The 22,709-nt window shown below is 37.4% G+C and overlaps 1 protein-coding gene across 3 annotated transcripts in view; it reads left to right on the top strand.

Moving 5' to 3' along the window:
- The window catches only part of MYO16 (myosin XVI), a 550,393-nt gene that overhangs the window by 328,386 nt on the left and 199,298 nt on the right, over positions 1 to 22,709 (top strand). For all 3 annotated transcript variants that reach the window (XM_033105065.1, XM_033105062.1, XM_033105063.1), the window contains exons 17-20: positions 9,432 to 9,543; positions 12,735 to 12,852; positions 13,656 to 13,727; positions 16,153 to 16,294. In XM_033105065.1, coding sequence (XP_032960956.1) covers positions 9,432 to 9,543; positions 12,735 to 12,852; positions 13,656 to 13,727; positions 16,153 to 16,294 — 444 coding nt within the window. The remainder of the gene's footprint in view (positions 1 to 9,431; positions 9,544 to 12,734; positions 12,853 to 13,655; positions 13,728 to 16,152; positions 16,295 to 22,709) is intronic.

Genomic DNA, 22,709 nt, shown 5'->3' on the forward strand with positions numbered 1-22,709 from the left:
TAAAAAGGCAGTTGCTGATGTTTCTTATTAACATGTTGAAACATTTTAGCATCACTTTTGAGTACTGTAATAATGCCAAGGCCTTGAACTTTTGTATGTGGGATGTGTGTCTGTGCACATGTGTGGGCAGCAATTGTTTTGGTGAAGGTTCAGTTTGCTGTTTTGTTTTTCTATTTATCTTACCAGAAAAGGCCATCAAGCTAATTAAGTGAACTATATTTCTGCTTTTAATTTTTGTGTGTGTGTGTGTGTGTGTAATTTCTTCACTTCCCCTTCCCTTTCATTTTGTCATACTTTCCTCTTGCCACTCCTTGGAGTATTTAAGGCAGATTTTTCACCTCTGATCACCTATTTGTATATTTGTTTCTTATACTAAACTTTATCTTCACTAGACGGTTTCCCAAATAAATTCTTTCTTATAGTACTTGTGGGTTTTTTTTTTTTGTTTTATTTTATTTTAGCAAAAGAATGACTGAATTTTATGGCATTGATTTTTTTTACTTAATTTAGCCAACTTTTGACTAAAGTAAAAGAAGAGAGCTTGCGTTCACTGTTTTTTTATCGTCCAGCTGCATATGACCTCTCCCAGGTATACCGGGAACCTACCAGGTATATTGGGACCCAACCAGGTGTATATAGAAACTTCAAGATAGATATGGAAACTTCCAGGTGTATATGAAACCTATACACATCCAATACTAACTTAGATTTTATGAGAATCAACCAAGAACTTTAAGATATTATCTGTATTCACAAAGAATCAAATTGGTGCCATTTAATTTTTATATGTTCAATAAGAACTATTAAACATTTCAATGCGTGAATAAGTGGAGAAGGAAAGTATATTATTTAGGATTTTTTAGAGAAAAAGAATCAATAGAAGATGACTTATTATATGTATTATGCTAGTGTGGAGGAAATGCAGAGATTGGGAGAGCTCACAGGAAGGACATTCAGCCAAAGACTTCCCAGAGGAAGTGGCCTGCGAAGAACAACGGGACTGACCCAGGAAGAACAACGGGACTGACCCAGGAAGAACAACGGGACTGACCCAGGAAGAACAACGGGACTGACCCAGGAAGAACAACGGGACTGACACAGGAAGTTCGGTGGGGCTTGGATGTGGGTTATGTTGCCAGTGGAGGGAATAAGGAGTCGGGGCACAGAGGTGGATGAGAGACGGGGGGACTTCCGTGTGGCAAGAGCTCAGAGGATATGACAGCAGTGGTTTTGTCAAGACCAGAAGGTGGAGAAATGTGTAGAGTCCCATGATGTGACGATGTAGTCCTGGCAAGCCATTCTGGGGTGTTTGGATTTTACGAGCAGTGGGAAGCGTTTTGACTTGGGAAGTGAATTCCACTAAATTTACATTCTAAAAAGAGAACTTTGACTGTAATGCAGAAAATAGATTGGAGATACGCAGGATTGGATACCTGAAGACAGGATTGGATACCTGCAGTATTTGGGTTATGTGAAAGGAAGGAAATGGTGAATGATGTAGCCCCAGGATGTAAGGTGAGATAAGCTGATCTGTAGGTGCTGGAGGTGGGGAATATGGAGAAAAGGGCACATCTCTTAAATCCACTGTGAATGAAGAATCAATCCTGGTCGGCAATTTCCACGCAATAGGAGTAGAAGTAGGTTTGGACATTGTGAGTTTCTTAATAGTGAAACTGAAAGGAGAGAGAAATAGGGTAGATAATAGAAATAATTTATTTGAGAGGATATTAAAATTACCTTTTAGACCAACCAAATTGAAAGAATTTGCTTGATATATTTGTGGGTTCCAATCATGGTACGTCTCACAGAATTAGCACTGCATAATTGTTTGATGCAAGTTCATGAATAGGTCCCAGCAGAACCCGGGAAACAATGCATTTATCAGTAGTAGCTCCATAAATGGTCACGTGTCTGAATGGCATCTTTTGTAATATTTACACATTATTGGAGTTTTCATGCAGGTGCCTACCTCAGTCAATATTTAAGACACAGGGCTCCGTTTAAGTTTATCCTTCATAATACTGTTGCAGACATGATTTACACAAGACCTTACACAATGCTTTTTCGTAACAATTTCCCCTGAGGAGGTTTTTAGCACAGGTTCAAGCTTGGCAGAAGCATATTTATATATATATGCATACTGCCCCCTCCCCGCATACAGAGCTAGAGCAGGCCTGGGAATTATTTTGGGTGAATTACAGAAAGCTCCTCCTCCACTGCCCCTCTCACAGATACAACCCCCCAGGCCTTGTTTTGTTAAACAGGTTCGTGAAAGCCAGACTAAGCCACACATTGTGAGCAAAAACTTCTTCTCCATTTCACTAATTCACTCACTTAAATATTGCTGGTTCTCTGTGTGTCTTTGAGAAGGAAAACGTGCTCTTTCCTGTGGCAGAAGGGGCCCAAGCTGGATACAAGCCTCAAGGGTTAGATGCAGACTGGGCTTTGGCCCCTCAAACACTAGTCCTGGGCCCTTAGTGCAGAACACAGCCGGCCACTGCTCTTCTCTACCCCCTAGCTCTCTGAATTAGACACTTTCAAGAAACAAGTTAGTTAACCATAAACATTCACTATTTGAAAGATGGTAAGAGTTTAATTTGTTCCACCAGATGTTCTGAAGAAATATTCTGACTGATTAGAAAAATATGGACAAACTATTCTGGGAATGTCACAAGACCCAGAGTCTCTCTGAATGCGTAATTTATTAAATGATTCTGTTCTTTTCCCGAAGACCACTGACAGAGTTTGCTCTTTCCAAACAAAACAGGTTGTGGCTAACATATTAATATTTTCACTGGTGGAGATTTATGTGTCTGAACCTATGTTAGTAAAAATCTTATTCATATTCTGTTGGGGGGATTTATAATTTATTAATGTTTTCCAGATAGCTTCAAAACAATAAAGAAAATAATTTCCTTTTTAGGAGCAAGGTAGAGTGGGTGGGCACGAAGCAACAGCTGACCATCTTCACCGGTAAACCAGTAAACAGTGCTTTCTTTATTGATGCCAACTTTATTGATTTTGCCTTACCTGGTTTCTGTTTACATATTAAACATCTCCAAGGAGAAGGCAGCTTTGCCCACAATAGAGAAGACATTGTTCTTTTGTATTCATGCTGAGCAAAATATCCTGTTTGTAATCAAGGATCTCTGATTTGGTGAAAGGGCCACACACTTGCTTTTAATTACATAGTAATGATATATTTTCTTTATATGTGAGTCTTCATCCCCATGTGTCTGGGCGCACACACAGGCGCACAACAGTTCTTTCCTGTCTGCTGAATGGTGACCCCTGGTGAACATGGGCAGGGCAGCTGGGTTTTTGTTGTTGCTGTTTGTTTGTTCCTTTGGTTATTTATGTATCTATCTATTTGTTTAGATATAATTGACATATAACATTGTGAAAGTTTAAGGTATACAATGTGTTGGTTTGATACATTTATATATTGCAGTATGTAGGGTTACCTTAACACCACTATATCCTGTCACGAAATAATTATTTCTTTCTATCAAGAAATAGATAGATGAGAACAATTCAGATCTAGTCACCTTAGCAATTTTGAAGTTACTAGTACAGTATTGTTAACTAAAATCACTGTGCTGTGCATTAGCTCTCCAGGACTTATTCCTCTGCTAGTTGCAAGTTTGCAGTGTTAATGTGCCCGCACCACTGTGAGTCAGGAGGTTCCTGCACCAAAGGGGAGTTCGGGGCCTTGAAATTCCAAGGTGGAGTTTTTGCACATGGCCATTGTTTGGATTTGATATTCTGATCATAACACTGCTACCTTGAATTCTCAATCCTCATGTCAGAATGCTGCCATAGACCGGGGGTTAGCATTTTTAATTTGTCCCTCTACGCACGACATTCTGAAAGAGTTTTCCAGTGTGGACTCTTGTTAACAAAGGAAAAGCCTCCTGTGATGTAGTGCATTGGCTTAACTTTATCCATATATTTTCAGGTGGCCTGAGAAACTTAGTCCAGTATCTGGTTTACTTTGCCACAAAGCATAAGTATACACACACACACACACACACACACACACACCACTCACTCATGCACACACACCACTCATACACACATATCACACACGTGATTTTGACTATAAATTTGACCTACCTCAGAAGATGTATGGAATGCTACTTACTGTCAGACAGTCAACAAATTGGAACACGGGAATAGCTGGTTAGATATAGCACATAGTCAACAGTTGTTGTTATTGTCTTATTTTAAATAAATTCAACCTGTAATGAAAATCTTTTCTTATCCAAAGCCCAAGTAGAATTTTACACTGCCCAATTGTAACACTTATTCCTCTAGTTTGCTATTTTTTCCTGTAAGTGAAACACAGATATTTTGTATTTGGTCCAGCTGTCCTCTTTTTCATGCTGATCTATAAAATGAGATTTATAAACTTAGTTGTCAAAAGAAAACCAGCGTCAGGTTTTGTTAAAAAAAAAAAAGTGTGAAACCTCAAAAAAACTACCAAAATAATAATAATAATAATAATAATAATAATAAACAAACAAAAAACAAAAACCAGAACTAATAAATGAGGTCATCAAGTCACTGGAATGTGACTTGAACAAGCCATCATTGAATTCCATTCTAATTTCAAATCTCAAAGATGCTTCAACCATGGAGGTCAGGCATTTCGCTAGAGATCTAGCACAGTGACAGAGACCCAGACCCTGACAGGCAGCATGGGCTCTGTAACATTTGTCAGAGGCTTCCTCTGAGCTGTGAGCTACTCCAGTTCACACCAGTAGTGCAAGTATAGGGTTGAGTCAGAAAAGAGTAAATTAATAGTGAAGTATCCTATGAAATCTCAAGACTTCATGAGATTGTGCATTCTATGTAAAATATATCCATGTTTAATAATAATTTCACTGCTTAATTTTCTGTTCCCACATTTTCAAGCAAAAAATTACCTCTAGGAAGAGGCCTTGTGAGGCTATTCAATCTCCCTTTCCTTTCCATCTCCCCTGCAGGGAACTTATAATTGAGCTTGAGAAGCTGTGAGGGATCAGGACAGAGTGTGTGTCCACTGGCCAAATACTGGCCTGGTTGCCTTATACGAGCTTCAGCTTTCTTATGCCTTAAGTGGGCACAATGATACCTGTTCTTTTCATGATCAATGTGGAAATTTACTGAAGAAATGCTTCTAAAACATGCAGTCGAGGATTTGACACACATTAGTTTCCATTGCCTTTCACTTTGAGTAGAATTAGTCAAACAGTATTAATCCATCTATAACTTAATATCAAACAGCCTACATATTACAGCCTTGTACTCCAAGATAGAAACAACATCTAGAGCATTCCCTTGACCTGCCAATCTTTTCAAAACAAAATTACAATGATTCTTGATTCAACAAATGGTAGTCTCTGATGTTGGTGACTCTGCATTGAGATATCTATTTGTTGCCAAACATTACTGTTCCAAGTTATGAGTTACAGTGAGGTGATTAAAAAAGAAACACACACACACACACACACACACACACACACACACACACACAAACAGATTGAGCTGGAAGCATATGATTTTGAATTATAAAATGAGTTAATTTAAAATACATTGAATACTGAGTTCTAAGATTTGAATATTGGGAATTGTGGGACCACTAATTAATAGATGACAAATTTGGAAACTCTCAGTCAGATGAAGCAATTGCAGATTCATCTAGGTTGGTTTTCAACTGCTATGTTGAGATTAGTGGGGAAACATCAGTGGAGTTATGGCTAGTCTACAGGGAAGTCTATGACCCATTACCACAATCATTCTCACTTATTTTCAAGTGTTAAAAACATCTGGAAATGCCATAGTAATATCCCACATGTGATTGTCACTTTCAAGTGATTCACATCAGGAAAAAATAATCAAGAAGTGAGAACTCTGATCTTTCCATTGTATCTATTTATTAATTTCATCTGTCTGAGAAGAACAGAAAAGCATATTTTATAGAATAAAATGTTCTCTGTTAATAGCATTTGTTATAATTTTTGAAAATGTCCCTTACTTCATTTGGCTTAGTTAATTGTTTGATTAAGAGTTTCATTAATGACAGAGCACATTGACTAAAACCTCCCCACATATGCAAGCTATATTCTTTCCAGGAAATACTCATATTCTACCAGTACTGAGTGTAGAAAGCATACCACACACAATATCTTATTTCATTCTCATAAAATCACCATGGACTAAAAATGGAGAATTTTTAAATTTTATTTTTAAACTCTTTTCTCTCCATGTTACAAATGAAATAAAGGTTTAAAGTATTATCAGAAAGGGGTAAATAGGACTCAATTCTAAGTCTTCAGAGTCTTAGTTGTAATATTTTACTTGGCATATTTTTCAAGTATCTCTCGGTCTTCGTGTGAGGTTTTGTTATTAAATGATGCCAAAGGGAAATGAGTACTTTTAATCTCTAACAAATACACTTTTAATGTTTTTTTTACGCTAACCTCATTTAAAGATAGTTTTGCTGATAACTAAAACTATATGTCTAGTGAAATAATCCCAGACAATATTGGATAGTGGGAGAAACTTAAAATGTGTGTGGAAGACACTGAGTCTATATTTTTGATCATTTTCATGCCAACAAATGGTCTTGCTACAGAGGAAGATACAACCAATTTTAAAGCACCATTACCACCATTAGGCAAGCTGCCCTCTAAAATTCTCTATTCTGATTGGGTTTCTGCTGGACTATTACATAACAACCCTGTCTGCAACTGCCAGGATTAATTTTGCCCTGCTTATTTTACCCGGAATTTAACTAAAGTAAAAACTATTGTGAGAACAAGAATTGAGAGTGATTACCATTCTTATCATTTAAGACATTTTAGTCATTAAAATTTTGTAAGTTTTAGGCAAAATGACTCTCTGGCCATCATAACCCAATCTCTTGCTAATATTTTTGAGTTTTTCCTTTTGTTCCACTGCCCAAGCCCCAACTCACCCATCCTACATCAGGCAGTGAAGGACCTCTGGAAACACTGAAACCACCACATGAGCTGGTCTTCACCTGGGTCCTCTGCAGCATGAGCTAAACTTCCCATGTCTCCCTGCCTGGCAGCCATTTCCATTCTCCCTAGTGAATATCTTAGACTCTTAAGACAGCCAACTTCACCTTGTCATTTAAACCCAGTCTCTCCACTAGAAAAACCTAAGCAATGAAGTGGTTCCTCTACTCCCCTGACAAGCTACCGCCTTTAGATCCTTATTTTATCACCTTCCCCGGCATGTAACAGAAAGCACTGTTCCTTCCTAGGTGGGAGACACACCATTTGTACTCCAAATTCAAACCCCTCTTTCTTTCTCAGCAACTTCCTTCTCTTCAACTCCTGACCTCTGTGACAACTCCCTTTCTTTTATTATTATTAGTTTTTAATCCAGTCTTTAGTGTTTTTGTCTCAGCATATACTATTCTGAAGTCTCTCCCACTCCCCAACCCACAGATTAGACTGTTTTACTTCTATCCTTCACAGCTAAGATTGAGAAAATAAGAAGTCCTCACAGACCCCACTTTCCACACCACCGACTGCAATCTGTGTCCTCCCGTAACACCATCCGTTTCCTTGTTTCTATGGTCTCTTTTCTGTCAATATCATCAATCTTGAAAATATGTTATCCCTTTGTTTCGATGACTGATTTCTTTTAATTTCCCTATCCCCTTCCTGAACAGTCAGTTCGTTTTCACCCCTAAAACTGTAACATCTCTTTTTCGGGTGAATTCATTCACTCACATGTGTTTTGTTGTTGTTGTTGTTGTTTTGTTGTTTTTGTTGTTTTTGGTTTTGGTTTTTTTCATGTTGATGACTTCCAGATCTTCTTTTCTAATCTTTTCTAAATTTCACGTTCTTATAAACAATCTTTTCTTTGAACTCCACTTTGAACGAGATGTTCAAAGTCAATAGGACTTACATAAAATATAAGATTCTCTCTGTCACAGATCTTCCTCTTCCTCTCTGGTTGCATGAGCCCACTATCCATGCTTTTCCCGAGACAGAAACTTGAAAAGCATTAATGCGTCTCTCTACCCTGTATCCAGTCTGTTCCCTCATGCTGCCAGTTATGCCTCTCTGTTTTTTTCTTCACTTTTCTTTACTACTGCTGGTCTCTCACTGGATCACTTAGCACCCTGAATTGCCACATCTCTTTCTAGGGAATCTTTCGCTGGGCTACCATGATGTTCTTTCTGAAACAACAATTTGATGGGTTCCATTTCTTTGTTTCAAGACCATGAGTTGACTTGATATGGTTGAAACTATTTTGCAAAATATACAAGAACCCTGGCTACTTCTCCATCCTCATCAATTTCTGCTCCTCTCACCTTAGGCTCCAATTTTTGCTGAGCTCCCCGTATACATCATGCATGCTCAGTCCTGTGTGCCTCTGTATGTATTGCTAATTATTCCAGGAACACCTTTAAGAATTTGCCTGACAAATTCTTATTCAAGTGTCAGCTTTTGGAACTAGAGTTTCTTCCTCCCCTTCAGCCTTTCCTCATCATCCATTTCTGGGTTCAGTCCCCTTCCTACAGACTTACAGACACTTCACATTTGTCTCTATTGTTCTACTTTCATATGTACTGTACCCACATCTTCTCTTGATTCTGCCCTGGATACATTGTTTCTGTTGTTGCTGTTGAGCTTCCAGGGATGAGCCCTTTATCTTTATATCCTCAGCTGCTAGTATTCTGTACTGTGTTTCCTGGAAAATAAGACCTAGCCAGGCAATCAGCTGTAATGCATTTTTTAGAGCAAAAATTAAATAAGACCTGGTCTTATAAGAAAATAAGGCCAGGTCTTGTTTTTCTATAAGATCGAATGTAATGTAATGTGATAATATAATATAATATAATATAATATAATATAATATAATATAATACCAGGTCTTATATTAATTTTTGCTCCAAAAGACAAATTAGAGCTGATTGTTGGCTAGGTCTTATATTTGGGGAAACAAGGTATTTGGTAGGTGATTCTTGTGTGTTTGTTGAATGAAAAGAATAAATCAATGAATTAATCAACCACCTCATCATTAAAATATATTGATAAGAAGAAATGATACATTGCTTTAAATTAAAAATCTTTAATACAAATATGAATTATAGAACATATGATAGGAACCACCAAATTTCTATATGAAATACATAAAACACTGTGACCTTCTCCTTTCAGTAGGAAGGGTGCAGCTAAGGTGAGAACCAAGTAAAACAGTGTAAATATGTTCTGGTACAACAAGAACCTTTTTCTCCCTTCCTGAAACATCATGTGTTATTATGTGCCAAAGCCTTATAAACACATGGGTACACAATGTCCAGGTGATTTCCATTATTCTGGGGACTAATATGGCTGAAGTGATTTTAACCACTGGAGTTTGACTATAAGCCAGGCCATAATGCTATCCGCTTTTTATCCTAACAGGTATTTGAACCAGACCCTACGAGATGATGTATCAATAGCCGAGCATTCTCTGAACAGGGAGAGATTTGCTGTTTTGAAACAAGCCCTGAATGTAGTTGGCTTCAGTAACTTGGTGAGTCATATAAATATTTCACTGAGAAAGCAGCCTTCTATTTTATCAAAGTTATTTATTCAAAAACTTTTCCTGAGTCCCTGTCATATTCCAGATATTGTTGCAAACACTTGTGATTCAGCAGAAAATAAGCCTCAATCTCTGCCCCCTCGAGTTTACATTCTAGGGCGGGAGATAAGCATGAACACACAACATGCTCAGTGTCGTAGGTACTGTGAAGACAGACAGAGTGACAAGAGGAGGGGCTGCGAGTTTCAAGAAGGTGGGCAAGGAGACCTTTTCCCAAATGAACCCTGTGGGCCAAATGGATCAAAGAACTTGACACTCACCGACTCAAGAGAAAACTGGCAGGAACTGTTTACTGCTAAGAATCACTTGGAATAATCAAATCACTTTATTAAAATATCTTCCTGGACAATCTAAAGATTGTTTTTTATTCTGAAAGAATTACCAATGACTTGCAAACATTATGAAGCTGAAAATATAGTTTGAAATGTTTAAGCCACTGCTGTGCAGTAGAAATTTCTGTGAACATAGAAAGGTACTGGATCTGCACACCGGACCAGTGGCTACTGGGCACTTGAAATGAGGCTAGTGAAACTGAAGAAAGGGATTTTTCATTTTTCTTTGTTTTAATTAAATTGAAACAATTTTGTGTGGTTAGTGGTTACTGAATATTAGAGCACAGGTCTAGCTGAATAAGAGATATGAAATGATCTAAGCCTTGAGACTTCTCAGAATCCCCACAGTTCTCTTTCCCTTATACATTATCTCTGTTTCTCCTTATTCAATATGGTGTCATTTTGAATTATGACCAATTCCTTATTAGCAATTAATATAAGATTGCATGGGTAACTTTGGCATGCCAGTAGTCTAGGAACCCAGATTTAGTCATAGATTTAAATATGTTCTTTTTCTTCTTCTTAAAGCTCTAGGTTGATTGATTTTGGTCTTCGTTTTTTTCTCTGGCCCGCATGGGTAGGGCTAATGGGGCAGCTAGTGGGTGGGAAGGGATTGGAAGGTAGCAAAAAGGAAGGGTGAGGAGTTGGGGACTCACCCTACATGAATTAGTTCTGGGCACTTTGCTTCACTCCACCCTCATCCATCTAGCGATCAGAATTCAAGGAACATGCAATCATGTCATTCTTTTTTTAATTTTTTCTCTGATTATCCAATCTCTATATTTCTGTCTTTTACTGATTCGTACCCACTTGCATTTTCCTATCTTTGCACTGGCTACTGTCATTTTTTGTTTGTTACTTTTTCCCCCATTCTTCCATGTCTGAAATGTCTGCTTCTTATAGGAAACTGGAGTATTGAGGTTGGTAAGGAAGCATTCTACCAAAGTACCATTTGCTTGGCAAAGGGGCTTTGAAAATCCATGATTGACCCTCATAGGCAGGGCCCATAAAATATACCTTCCACCTAATCTAGAGTCAAACCACCTTTTTGGTAAAAGAAGTAAGTGCATTTTAACAAAAAACACGAAGGTAATCACTTCCTCTTGATCCTTTGGAGTGACTGGGGTGGTGACAGCTTAGGAGGGATAGACCATGTCCAACAAGATTGGAAGGAGGACAACTCTAGGCTGGTGAGGGCCTTGAATCAAGACCTGGTAAATGACTGTTGTCCTGGGAGGTCCATTCATACAGATACCTCCACCTTTGCCCTCAGTAACCACCACGCCAGCCGGCCTGCAAGGAGTCAGGAGATCGTTGCTCACAGCAGACAGACACAGGAGAGCAGCCCCTAACCCTGCTCCCAGGGCAGTTTTGTTTTACCCCTGTCATAGTCTTCACCACACTGTAATTCATGTTATGGCTAGTTTTCACAGCTCTGCCTCTCCCACTACCCTGTAAAATCCTTGAGGAGAGAACGAAGTCTTCCTGGCTGTGTCTTCAGAACAGCCTATCTCATAGGGGAGTAGATAATTTAATGAGGAGTTCTTGCATTTATTAAAGGGAGGGAAACATTGTCAGGTAGTGTGAGAAGTAAAAAGTGATTCAAACAAGCATAAATGAATAAAATTTGAAACACTAATTTGTAATTTTTAAGTAATGCCACAATCATAGAGTCCTAAACCTGAAAATTACTTAGAGATTGTCCTTGTCAATGTCCTCGTTTTAAAGATGATGAAATTATTAATAAATCTATGATGAAAACTGGAAGTTCTGGAAGAAATTCATGGATGTCCCATAGATTATATTATTCCAACTGTCTTTTTATAAGGCAAATAAGATTTGTTCTTAATAAAACTTCCACAAACAGGAGCATTTGATTTCCAAATTACTGATTAGGAAAATGAAAATTTGAAAGGTTATGATACTTGCTTTATATGGAACTTAACCAATTTTACTGTTGATACCATTACACTAAATATTTGTTCTAGAAAAGCATATTTTAATTTACAGTTTTTTCTTGACTTTTGATTCTTGCCACAAAAATGACTGTCCAAAACCAAACTTAAGGTAATTTTTTCTTTATGTGGAGTTCCATATCATCAGATATTTTCTTTCAGCAAACATTCTCTTACTTCCTGCTACCTTCTGCTCAATGATAGCTCTTGCCAGCATCCATTTTTTTTCCCAGTTTTCCTTAAAATAACCTAACAAAACAATTTGCATTTTTTTTATCTAGGCATAATATCGTGGTTTTCATCATGCCTCCCTTATTTTTCCAGCAGAAGTGAAAAAAATTCTATAATCGTAGCATCAGTTCATCTTATGAGACAGATTAATAGAAGATGGACACCATCACATATGTTCTGTGGTGTAGCAGCTACAGCAGCCATGAAATACAATTGTCCTCTGTTTACAGTTCTGTGTCAGCCCTGTGAAGTCTGACCTTACCAGTGACAGCCAGCCAGTCAGAACATCATTACCAAAGATTCATTTTTCATTATGATACTTACGTGGAGACGGTTAATTTATATCAGAACACTTTGTTATGCTCTTTTGTGTAAGGAACAGAAACACTGATTTAGAGGAAATGGGCATTGAATTATGAGATTTTAATTTTGAGGGATTGGGAGTTTTGTGGGGTTTTTTTTTAATCAAACATTTGCGGTTGAAAAATCACAATAGCACTAGTAAGTTTCACATCATTTTTTAAACCGACTTTTAGGTTTTTGAACGATTTGTTTTTGAATCTTTCTTCTGAGCGATCACTTTCTCTCTTTGTAAAATGCGTAGGAGGTGGAGAATCTGTTTGTGATTCTAGCAGCAATATTACACATTGGAGACATTCGGTTCACTGCTCTGACCGAGGCTGACTCTGCATTTGTTTCTGACCTCCAGCTTCTGGAACAAGGTCAGTGGAACACAGGAGCTAACACTAACCTAATGGATGTGCAGTTTTGCAGACCAGGCAGTAGATGGAGACACAGGACAGAAAAGCCAGGTGGCATCAAACCTGTCTTCTAGAGTAGAATTCAGTGTTACCGGTAGGAGAGGGGAAAAAAAAAACAAAAAAACCCGTAACCACTTTGTTCTTTTATATAAATAGTAATGGAAATGAATAACCAGATGTACACCGATGTTCTCCTGTATCCCAGCACATTAACAGGTTGATTCATCAGTACATACTGGGGTTTTTTCACATTGTTCTAAGTAGTCTCCACCCCCACCCCGCCTCCCAGTATATTTGGGGGGCATGTTATTAGCTAAACACTTTAAACCTAATATAATTACTTCCCTGCAAAGATCTTGCCAAAAATCTTTCTCCTTTGAAGTTGCCTGGTTAGTCACTCCCACATTTTTTTCAAAATACCTTAAAAACTAAGATTGCCAGTGAACAGCATATCTTCAACTCATATCAAAGTAATTTAACCAGGAATTGGGAGGAAACATTCAGGGCCATCTGTGAGGGCAAGGAGGGAAATCACCTGCTGTGATTTAACATAGGGGCCCCCAACAACTCATTAACGTTTGGATTGTTATATACTGTTTCTTTAGTTGAATTTGACAATTAAGGTGGTAGTTTAGTTTTCTTTAATACACACATTTTCTAACGGGTCTGTAGAAAGCTTAAAAGTTATAACCATAAAATACAATGTTCTCTCTGTCAAAATATATATTAATACTAACTTTATGTTTTCAACGCTTTACTTTTAGTGGCTGGGATGTTACAAGTCTCAGCAGATGAACTGTTGTCTGCTTTAACAACTGATATCCAATATGTTAAAGGTACGTCTTTCTATACTCTTGCTTTCACCTTTGTGCAGTTGTGGTCTTCGAACACAGAAAGTACAGAAAGTGAGTACAAACTTACCTTTTCCCCACTTAGTGAAACGATTTATCTGAAGTGAATGCCAAATGAGAGAAGTATGATGAACCGCTTCGGTCCCTTGATCTGACTCTATATTGTAAACTATGCTCCTGAGAGGCCATTTTGATGAACTGGTCATCTTGACTAGCCCATCGGTCATCTAGCTCATCAGTCATTAGACAAATAAAGTCATCAACCCAAGAGGATTTATTCAATTAAAACATTGGATCCATTTGTGTATGTGGTGCCATGCTGCCCCCTTCAATGAAGAGATTCATTTCCTTCTAGCTCGTGAGTCATAAAAATAGCTTCCATTTATTGGGCACTTCCAACAAGAATGGTGCCAAGCACTATAAATTGGGAGATTTTTTCAGTTTTTACAAATCGCACTGAGGCGGGCATAACTATTTCTATATTAACAGATAATAAGACTAAGATTTGAAAGAGGTTAAATAAATAACTTTGAATGCAAATCACTAGTAAATGGCATGTGTGGAATTAGTATCTCACTTTGAGTCCCAAGACGAATCTCTGTGCTATATGCATCTCTATTTAATGGGCAAGGAGAGTGTTTTTCCCACATGCTCTGAATTATTCACTATAAATCACTGCCTTACCAACCTTGCTCTTTATTAGAATTTTGAGGACTCGCCATGCACCTGATTTTTTTTTTCCTCTAAATCACCACTATGCTTACCTCTGTTCCTACTGGACCAACTTGAAGGTATTTATGTATGTGACATAATTTCTGCCTCATATCTAGAGTTAACCTTGCATCTTCTTGAACTTTATGAATCTCCCCATTCTTCATTCAGTTGCCCAAAAGTCAGTCTTGACACCTTTTCTTCCTCCTTCTCCATTGAGTAGATTAGACACATGCCAGCTCTACTCCATAGATATCATTCATTCTCACTGCCGTCTCTTCATTTCCTTGGCATTGCCTTAATTTATCATTCCTTCCCTAGATGATAGCAAGAACATCATTGCTAATCTTTTATCTGGACTAACCTCGTTTACTTCCTTTCCGTGCTGCTTCAGGAGTAGTCTTTTGGAAATGCAATTGTGATTTTCACCCATGGATAACAGTCTTTCAAAGATTCTCCAATGCCTTTTGAGCAAAGCTTGTCACTTTAGGGTGGCACAGGACTTTTATTATTTGGGCCGTACCTAACTTTTATGCTTCATCTTTAGCCATTTTCCCTCTCATGCCCTTGCTTCCACTGTACTGTGTTTCTCGAAGTTACTCAGATGCATTATTTTTTCTCATGAGTTTTTAAAGAAAAACTGAACTTTCCATTAATATCTATAATTTAACATATACATTTCCCTCTGCTTACAGTACCCTCATTTCCTTACACACCCACCGGGCTGGCGACCCATCAGAACCTCTTAATCATATTGACTGTAAAGACCTCAATTCTATAATATCATAAGTGACACACTGCTTTCACTGCCACCTTGTGTTATTCCATCTCAATGGCCTTGAGCTTGCAGCTCCCTGAATCTTGATTACCTGTAGGTTGTTTTGTTTTGTTTTTTAATCTCAACCAGCCTCAGAAGCAGTTCTCCCCCTTTCTCTGTGACTCCATGATTAACAACTTACTCAAACCTCATTTCACACGGTCCTTATCCTATTACTTAACTCCCGGCTCAGCGTGAGCTGCAGTGGTTAGCCAGGTTGGCCAAGGCCACAGAGGATGGATACTAGATTGCATTCCCTCTCAACTCTCTTGCCTAAATGCTGTTGTAGGCTCAATTCCAAATCATCCTCACTTAGTTTTTTCTTACTTTCTTCTCTAGTCTATTCTCTTCTACAAATCTTATCAATTCAAGATTTCAATTACCGTCCCTTTGAGAATGACATAGAAATTTCTGCCTTAAGGCCCAATCTTGTTCCCAAATTCCAGACCCACGTTGTAGTTAGTTGGACCATTTCTTTGAAAATATTTAAAATATGAATAATTTTCCAGATGGCCAGGTTTGCAAATGCCTTGTGGATGATTCAGTATCCAAACCAGTGAGCTGTTAGCAGGAAACTTGTTAAGAGGGGCTTTTCAAAGAGTTGGTTCCCTAACTGAAAGAAAATTACACAGTCTGCAATAGGTCAAAAGCTCTGGTCTACATTTGTAACAAATAAGATTGCAATATATATGACACTCATTTTAGGGGAAAAATTTATGTAATAACTGACAGAGACCTCAGTTATTAGAATTACGATGTATTTTTTAGCATCTTTGATGTACATATATGGATGTGTGAGGGATAAACAGTATGTGCACAGTTTTGTTTGCTTCTAAATGAGAGAAACCCTTGTTCTTATGCTTCCTCTCCTTTCTATTTCAGGAGATATGATCACACGACGTCATACTATAGAGATGGCTGAATTTTACCGGGATCTCCTGGCCAAGTCCTTGTACAGTCGTTTCTTTAGCTTTTTGGTGAATACCGTGAATTGTTGCCTCCATAGTCAAGATGAGCCCGGCAGGTAAGACTGATAGATGCAGGTCGTTAGTGTTATTTTTGTCACAGCTAACTTTAAAAGTCTCTCTTCTTAGAGATGCTTCACAATCCAGTGTGACCCACAAGTTAAACTATTATTAAAACATCTCATTTTTAACAAGGTGATTTTACTTGACTACTTTTTAGAGATTTAAGCCACACACACACACACACACACACACACACACACACACAGAGACATTGATGAATTAATCAAATCATTTCTCATGCATAGAGATGCAAATGCGTTCTATCTGGACTGAAGGCATATATGGCCTTTTGAGCACCAAGGAGTATAAAATATTTATAAATTGAGGAAGAACACAGCCCAAGAATATGTGGAACACTTAAGTTTGTTGAAGAGCCCATGTCTCTCTCACAACCAATTCAACGATGCATTTCAGATTGGCAATTCTTCCTGTTTTCTTCACTTATTTTGTGGATTACTTGATGAAGGTCTCTGTGGTAATCATTTCATTCATAGCTTTAATCATCTTTAAGTAGAAGATTTTCAGGGCTGTTTGATCATCTAAAAGTTATAGATCTCCATGGCATCTTGTCAATGGACAACTTTCTTAATATTCTTGTCACAAATAAGGACCTTGAGCAGGTCATTGAAAGCAAAATTGCATCCAGAAGTCATTACACGTATGCTTGTCTTTAGATGAAACCTTTTGAGAATTTCTTAGTTGCCTATATAGACTTCTTTACCAAATTCCTGAAAATTGCTGCCTGTAGAGGTTTCTTGGAAAATATTATAACTAACATGTATTAATGGGACATTTGTTAAATAAATATAGACATCTCAGAAGATTTCAAGGACAAAGGGATGCTAAAATTCTCATTAAAAAGTACATATATAAAATCCTACTGTGTATTGATCAGCATTATTCAATACACAGTCTGGGATTTGAGGGTAGATATAGTATTATCTATATTTTCACAGACATACCTTAGTATTTGGTATGGTTAGGATTTTTATTTTGTTATTGCTTATTATCAGTTAATTTGTGATTTTCCTTTAAATATGAAGATTATTCACAGAATGATGCTAATGTGCTGTGTCTAACAAATGAGTTTTGTATAAAATTATTGGCAGGTCTGCTGAAGTTGACATTGAAAAAATTAATATATAAATCCAGCTGCATGCAGAAACTTTTAGAAAATTCCCATTTGACATTTAAATCTTAAGGAACCTAAATTTATATAATTGGAAGCACTTACACATAGTCTAGATTTTTGACAACACATACACACACACACATGCATGCACACATAGAAAAAAATATGAACACAAACTTCAGAAAACATGTATTTTCCTTTCAGTGGGAATATTGCCACTGTGTCAATAGGTAAATTAATGATGTTAGTTTTATCTTTTAAAATTTTTTTACTAAGCGTGTGAATGAGGACTGGGATTAGTGGGAAATTAGAGATGAATTATTATAAGTCTAGCTTCTAAGAGACAATATTCTCACTTGAGTCATAACTCCCATTTTTTTCTTCCCTATTTCTCCCATGAGTCACCCAAACCTAAATTTAAATCCTGAAATAATGCAAAGAAAGGTTATGTTTGCAGTATTTCTAACTCATTGAACTTTGTGGAAAGCTTAAGGATTTGCCGATTTACAGACCCATATCCAAAGTTACAGAATGGTCTCAAAATTTGGATAAATTTAGAATAGGCTTTTATTGTTTATGAATCTCCAATTTATTTTTTTTTGAAATTTTGTAATCATGTGAAAAAAGATTATATCAGATATGATTAACTTGTCAATCACCCTTGATGTTGAAGGGAAATATTTTTTCACACTATATATTTTTGTAATTTTTGCAAGACTACATATATATATGTGTGTGTGTGTGTGTATATATACATATATATATAATATATATGTATATATATGTAATATACTCTGATAATAAAGGGAAAACAAATGAAATTGAAACAGATGCAATATTTGGTCTTCGAATGCTGGATGAATTCCCTGGATTACAGCAAACTAGGTACAGTGTTAATAATATATATATATTTTAAAAGACTCCACTTTCTCGACCTAGATCCCAAATAGGGTTCCTTCCAAATGAAAATCCTGGGGTATAATGCAGGAGAAGCTGACAATTAGTTAATTAATATGAGCAAAAGCGTTCGCCATGTTTGCCAGGCCAAAATCAAGTCAGTAAAATGAATATGAGGACACCTCACAGCCTATTGCCTGCCGCATTCCTGGTTTCTGTGCAGGCTGCTGGCACTGGCTTCTGCAGGCTGGAAATCAGCTGGGCTGGGCAGCGTTTCTTCATGGGACACACTTAGTGGTCAGGGTGTTTCAAAAGAGAAACACACTAAAAATGTATTTATTAGGCTTGGTTGAAAATGATTTGGTCTAAGCAGGTAAGAAGAAATAATGATCATAATAGCAATAATAAAAATAACCATAAAATAATGCCTTCTATTTGTTTAAAACTTTAGTTAATAATGAAAATAGGATTTTAAATAATGTCAAAGAATTTCTAAAGAAAACGAATAAAGTGGTTAAGTTTGATTTGACTTTTCTAGTATTATTTGGCCCCAATGCCACCGAATTTGTTGACTGACATGCAATGCCCAGTGTAGGCATAAATAAATTCTGTGTTTAAACCACATGGAGATCCATATATAGATTCCTACAACTTCATATGTAGAAAGTAGGCAACTCCTAAGGACAGTGGAGATACTGACATTCTATTCCTTTTTCACTGGCCAGTTTTACCTCAGTGAATCCAAAGGTGTGTTTCCAGACCCTTCCCAGGGATACAGCCTTTCTCTCCAAGGAGAATTCCTCCCTCAGATGCTTTATTCATCGCAGATAGACCAGTGTAGTGGTCTCCTTATTCTTGGGAATATTTAAGATGACTGTAAGGATCTCTTTTCCTCATTAAAATAGTTTACTGGATCAGGAAATGATGTCCTGCAGCTTTACAATTTTCCTGCTTCCCAAGTGAGCTCAATGACTGGTCTGTCCTGAGATAGCAGATATAATGTAACAACTCCTTTATTTCTGTTACATCACCTTGCTATAGCTCTAAGTAGGTTCCTTCCAGAGTCTAACTGCCATGTTAAAATAAACTTCATGACATGGAGAATATTCTGAATAATTATCCTTAATATTTCTATTCTCCTATGGTTTATTTTGCCTCATTATTATAGAAATTATGTTTCATTTGGCGATATTGGTTGGGTGTTTTCAATGAAACATTCAAACTGGAAAGGCTTGCTCTTAAGTATCGGTTATTATTTTTCTTAATGAAACTATAAGCCTTTTGAAAAACGCAGGGAAACACATTAAATTTATCTTTGGTCTGAAAAGGCAGTGTTATGGACAATATCATGTTGGCCACAAGAAGAGTATTTGTTTTATTGTTATAGCAACATTATGAGCAGAATTTTTCGCAAACTTTTCAAACCTGTATTGTACTGTTACTTATTTCGGGGTAGCCACTATATTAAACATGTGATTTGTGGTGTAATGAAAACACATGTTCTTCTTATGCCTTACCTTCCTTTAAAATGAACTCAGTGAGGATATTTTTCGGACCCTGAGAGAAAAAAACAGTTAAATCCCAAGACTTTTCTGCTCACTCTTAAATAAATCACATTTCTATGAATCCTTTAAGTCCCCAAATATCCAGTATTTGAACAGAAATTAATAGTGTCTAAAGGTGAGAGTTCTCCCCTCCCTCCCACATGTAAGACCTGTGGTGGCAGCTGCTTCCCTCCCAGGAAGGGAGCGAGGTAGGCGTCCGCACTCCAGTTTGCGGGCTGTGCCTTCTGCTCTCATGAGAAATGGGAGATGGGAACAAGGAAGTGAGAGATGTCTTGGTTTCCTGATATCCTAAGGCTTTTCTGGCGGGGACATTAGTTATTCCTCACTCCTTTTCTTTGCTTCCCACTGCTGTACCGCTCCTTGTACAGTCCTCAAGAAACGGAAGTGTGTTCATTCCAGCACTATTTCCTCCCACCTTCACCCATGTTTTGGTCAGTCCAGTAGACATACGCTCACACCACACATGGGTTGAGTCCCCACACCTTCCCAGGTGTGCCTCTTGGGTAGGATTTCTCTGAATTGAGCCGGAATTGGGAAGGGGACAGTGCCTTGAGAAGTTCTGGATGTTTTACTGACTTTTTATAATTCCTAAACCAAAGACATGCACTAAAGTACATTTAGCTTTTTATAAAGGAAGCCATCCTTGTGATTCTGAAATGAGATAAATGGTTGGAGAATCTTACTGAAGTCAAATGAATAATACCTTATATTTTTTTCCCTAAATTGACGTCTTCATCAGAGTTTTGGTGCAAACCACTACTGAAGACACACCCTCAAGTTAATAGTTTTCGGCAGGCAGAGGGAGAAACTTTGGGAGAGTTCTCTATGTATCTTCAGACACTGAAATCTATAGTTTAATCGATTTATGTTCGTCTTATGAGTTCTGAATACAATGGTTTGTATTTATGGGGACACTTGAGAGATATAACTTGTGGAATAGTTTCCTTTTTACCATTAGAAACACCCTACAAATAAATAGATTGAAAGTTATTGACAGTTAATAGATGAAGTTTAAGAGATAACCCAGTAGAGGGGTATTGAAGATTACTTACTTACTTTATTTGGTCATTCATTCATTCATTCATCATCTATGTCTACATGTTCTGAAGTCCACATTTTTGGACAGCACAATTTGGCCTGCAAATATAATACAGTAAATAAATTGAGTTTCAAGCGTACATATTGAGATTTTGGGTCTGTCACTGAGCCTTCAGTTTCTTAAGTATACTTATACTATATTACAGTCTTATATTTTAGTTGAGCTAAACATAGATGATTAATTAATTTAGTTTCAATGAGCTATAGAGACTTTAGGAGAGTTCTCTAAATATCCTCAGATACCAAAACCTGCAATTTATTTAAACTCATTTTTGTCCTGAGTTCTCATGAACCCTCACCTATTCATTTGATACCTAGTTGAAAGAGCTTCAGTTGGTTTCCAGGGTTAGCTGAGGATAATGAGATGACATACAGAATGTTGTCAAGTTGTCAGCCCAGTGTCTTACACAATGGCAATGGCTGCTATAGTAAAATGACGGTGGTTGTGGCTAGAAAGGCTTCCTAATTTGTGATGGTTTATCTGTGGCGAAAGGAAGGTTGTTGGGAGCCCTGGATATAGTCTAGTCTCTTCCATTTAATTTGATTTCGTAATCTTGTTTGTTTTGGAGATTAGCAAGGAGAAGAAATATGTTATTCTTTAGAAATAGGGTGCTGCTATTCACATATAGTACTGGGAAGTGAGTGGCGTGTTCTGTGTTTGCCCAGTTTTGCTTTGTGGTGAGCAATAATAATGGGTTTACATAGATCAGTTTCCACACTCTTTCCCTCTGTCCCTTATGACACACCTATGACACATTTGCAATATGTCTGACTAGAGTCCAGAGCAGAGTTTGTGGTCTTTGGTTATTGTGAAAATAAGGTCTACGTGGGTTAGAAACCGTGATATTTCCCAATCAGTAGAGATTCCTTGAAGAAAAAGTTACATGTCAGGACACCAGTTCCTAATCATGCGCAGGTGAGTAAGTGGTGCCTGAACTGCCTGCCAGATGGAGGACAATAGATGAACATGGAACTGGTGCTCTGTAGAGATGGAGACCCTCTAGGCATCACAGAAAAGGTGGGAGAAGGAGGTCAAATTGGAATGAAAGCTTTAATATGAAGCCCATCTTTTATTGAGAGGCAAGGTGTCATCATCCTGGAACTGTCTAGAGTCTTTGTCCTTTGATCCATAATTGATTGATTATGGAGAGAGAAAAGGCCGTTGGGGGAAAAATTTTACCACTTGTGAAATTTCTCAAACTATTAAATCTTTCCTCTCCCACCCAATAAAACTGTAAGATGGGCTTATATAATAGAAGGAAGTATTAAACCTATACCAGTGAGAAAGGTGGGTTGTTTTAAAGAGAGATTGAAGTTATATTCTTTAAAAGTATTTTTTAAAGATTTTTATTAAAATATAGCTAACATATAATGTTGTATTAGTTTCAGGTGTACACCATAGTTATTCAACATTTATATACCTGAAGAAGTGAGCACCATGATAAGTCCAGCAACCATCTGACACCGTACCATGCTATCACAGTATTATAGACTATATTCCCTATGCTGTACATTACATCTCCATGCCCTATTTGTTTGACACATGGAAATTTAGACTTCTTATTCCCTTTCACCTTTCACCCCTTTTTAAAATTTTCAATTACTGTTGACATTCAATATTATTTTATATTAATTTCAGGTGCACAGCATAGTGGTCAGATATTTATATCATTTAAGAAGTGATTCCCCTGACTAGTCTAGTACTCACCTGGCATTGTA

The sequence above is a fragment of the Rhinolophus ferrumequinum genome, chromosome 4 (assembly GCF_004115265.2).
Source record: "Rhinolophus ferrumequinum isolate MPI-CBG mRhiFer1 chromosome 4, mRhiFer1_v1.p, whole genome shotgun sequence".
NCBI classification, from domain to species: domain Eukaryota; kingdom Metazoa; phylum Chordata; class Mammalia; order Chiroptera; family Rhinolophidae; genus Rhinolophus; species Rhinolophus ferrumequinum.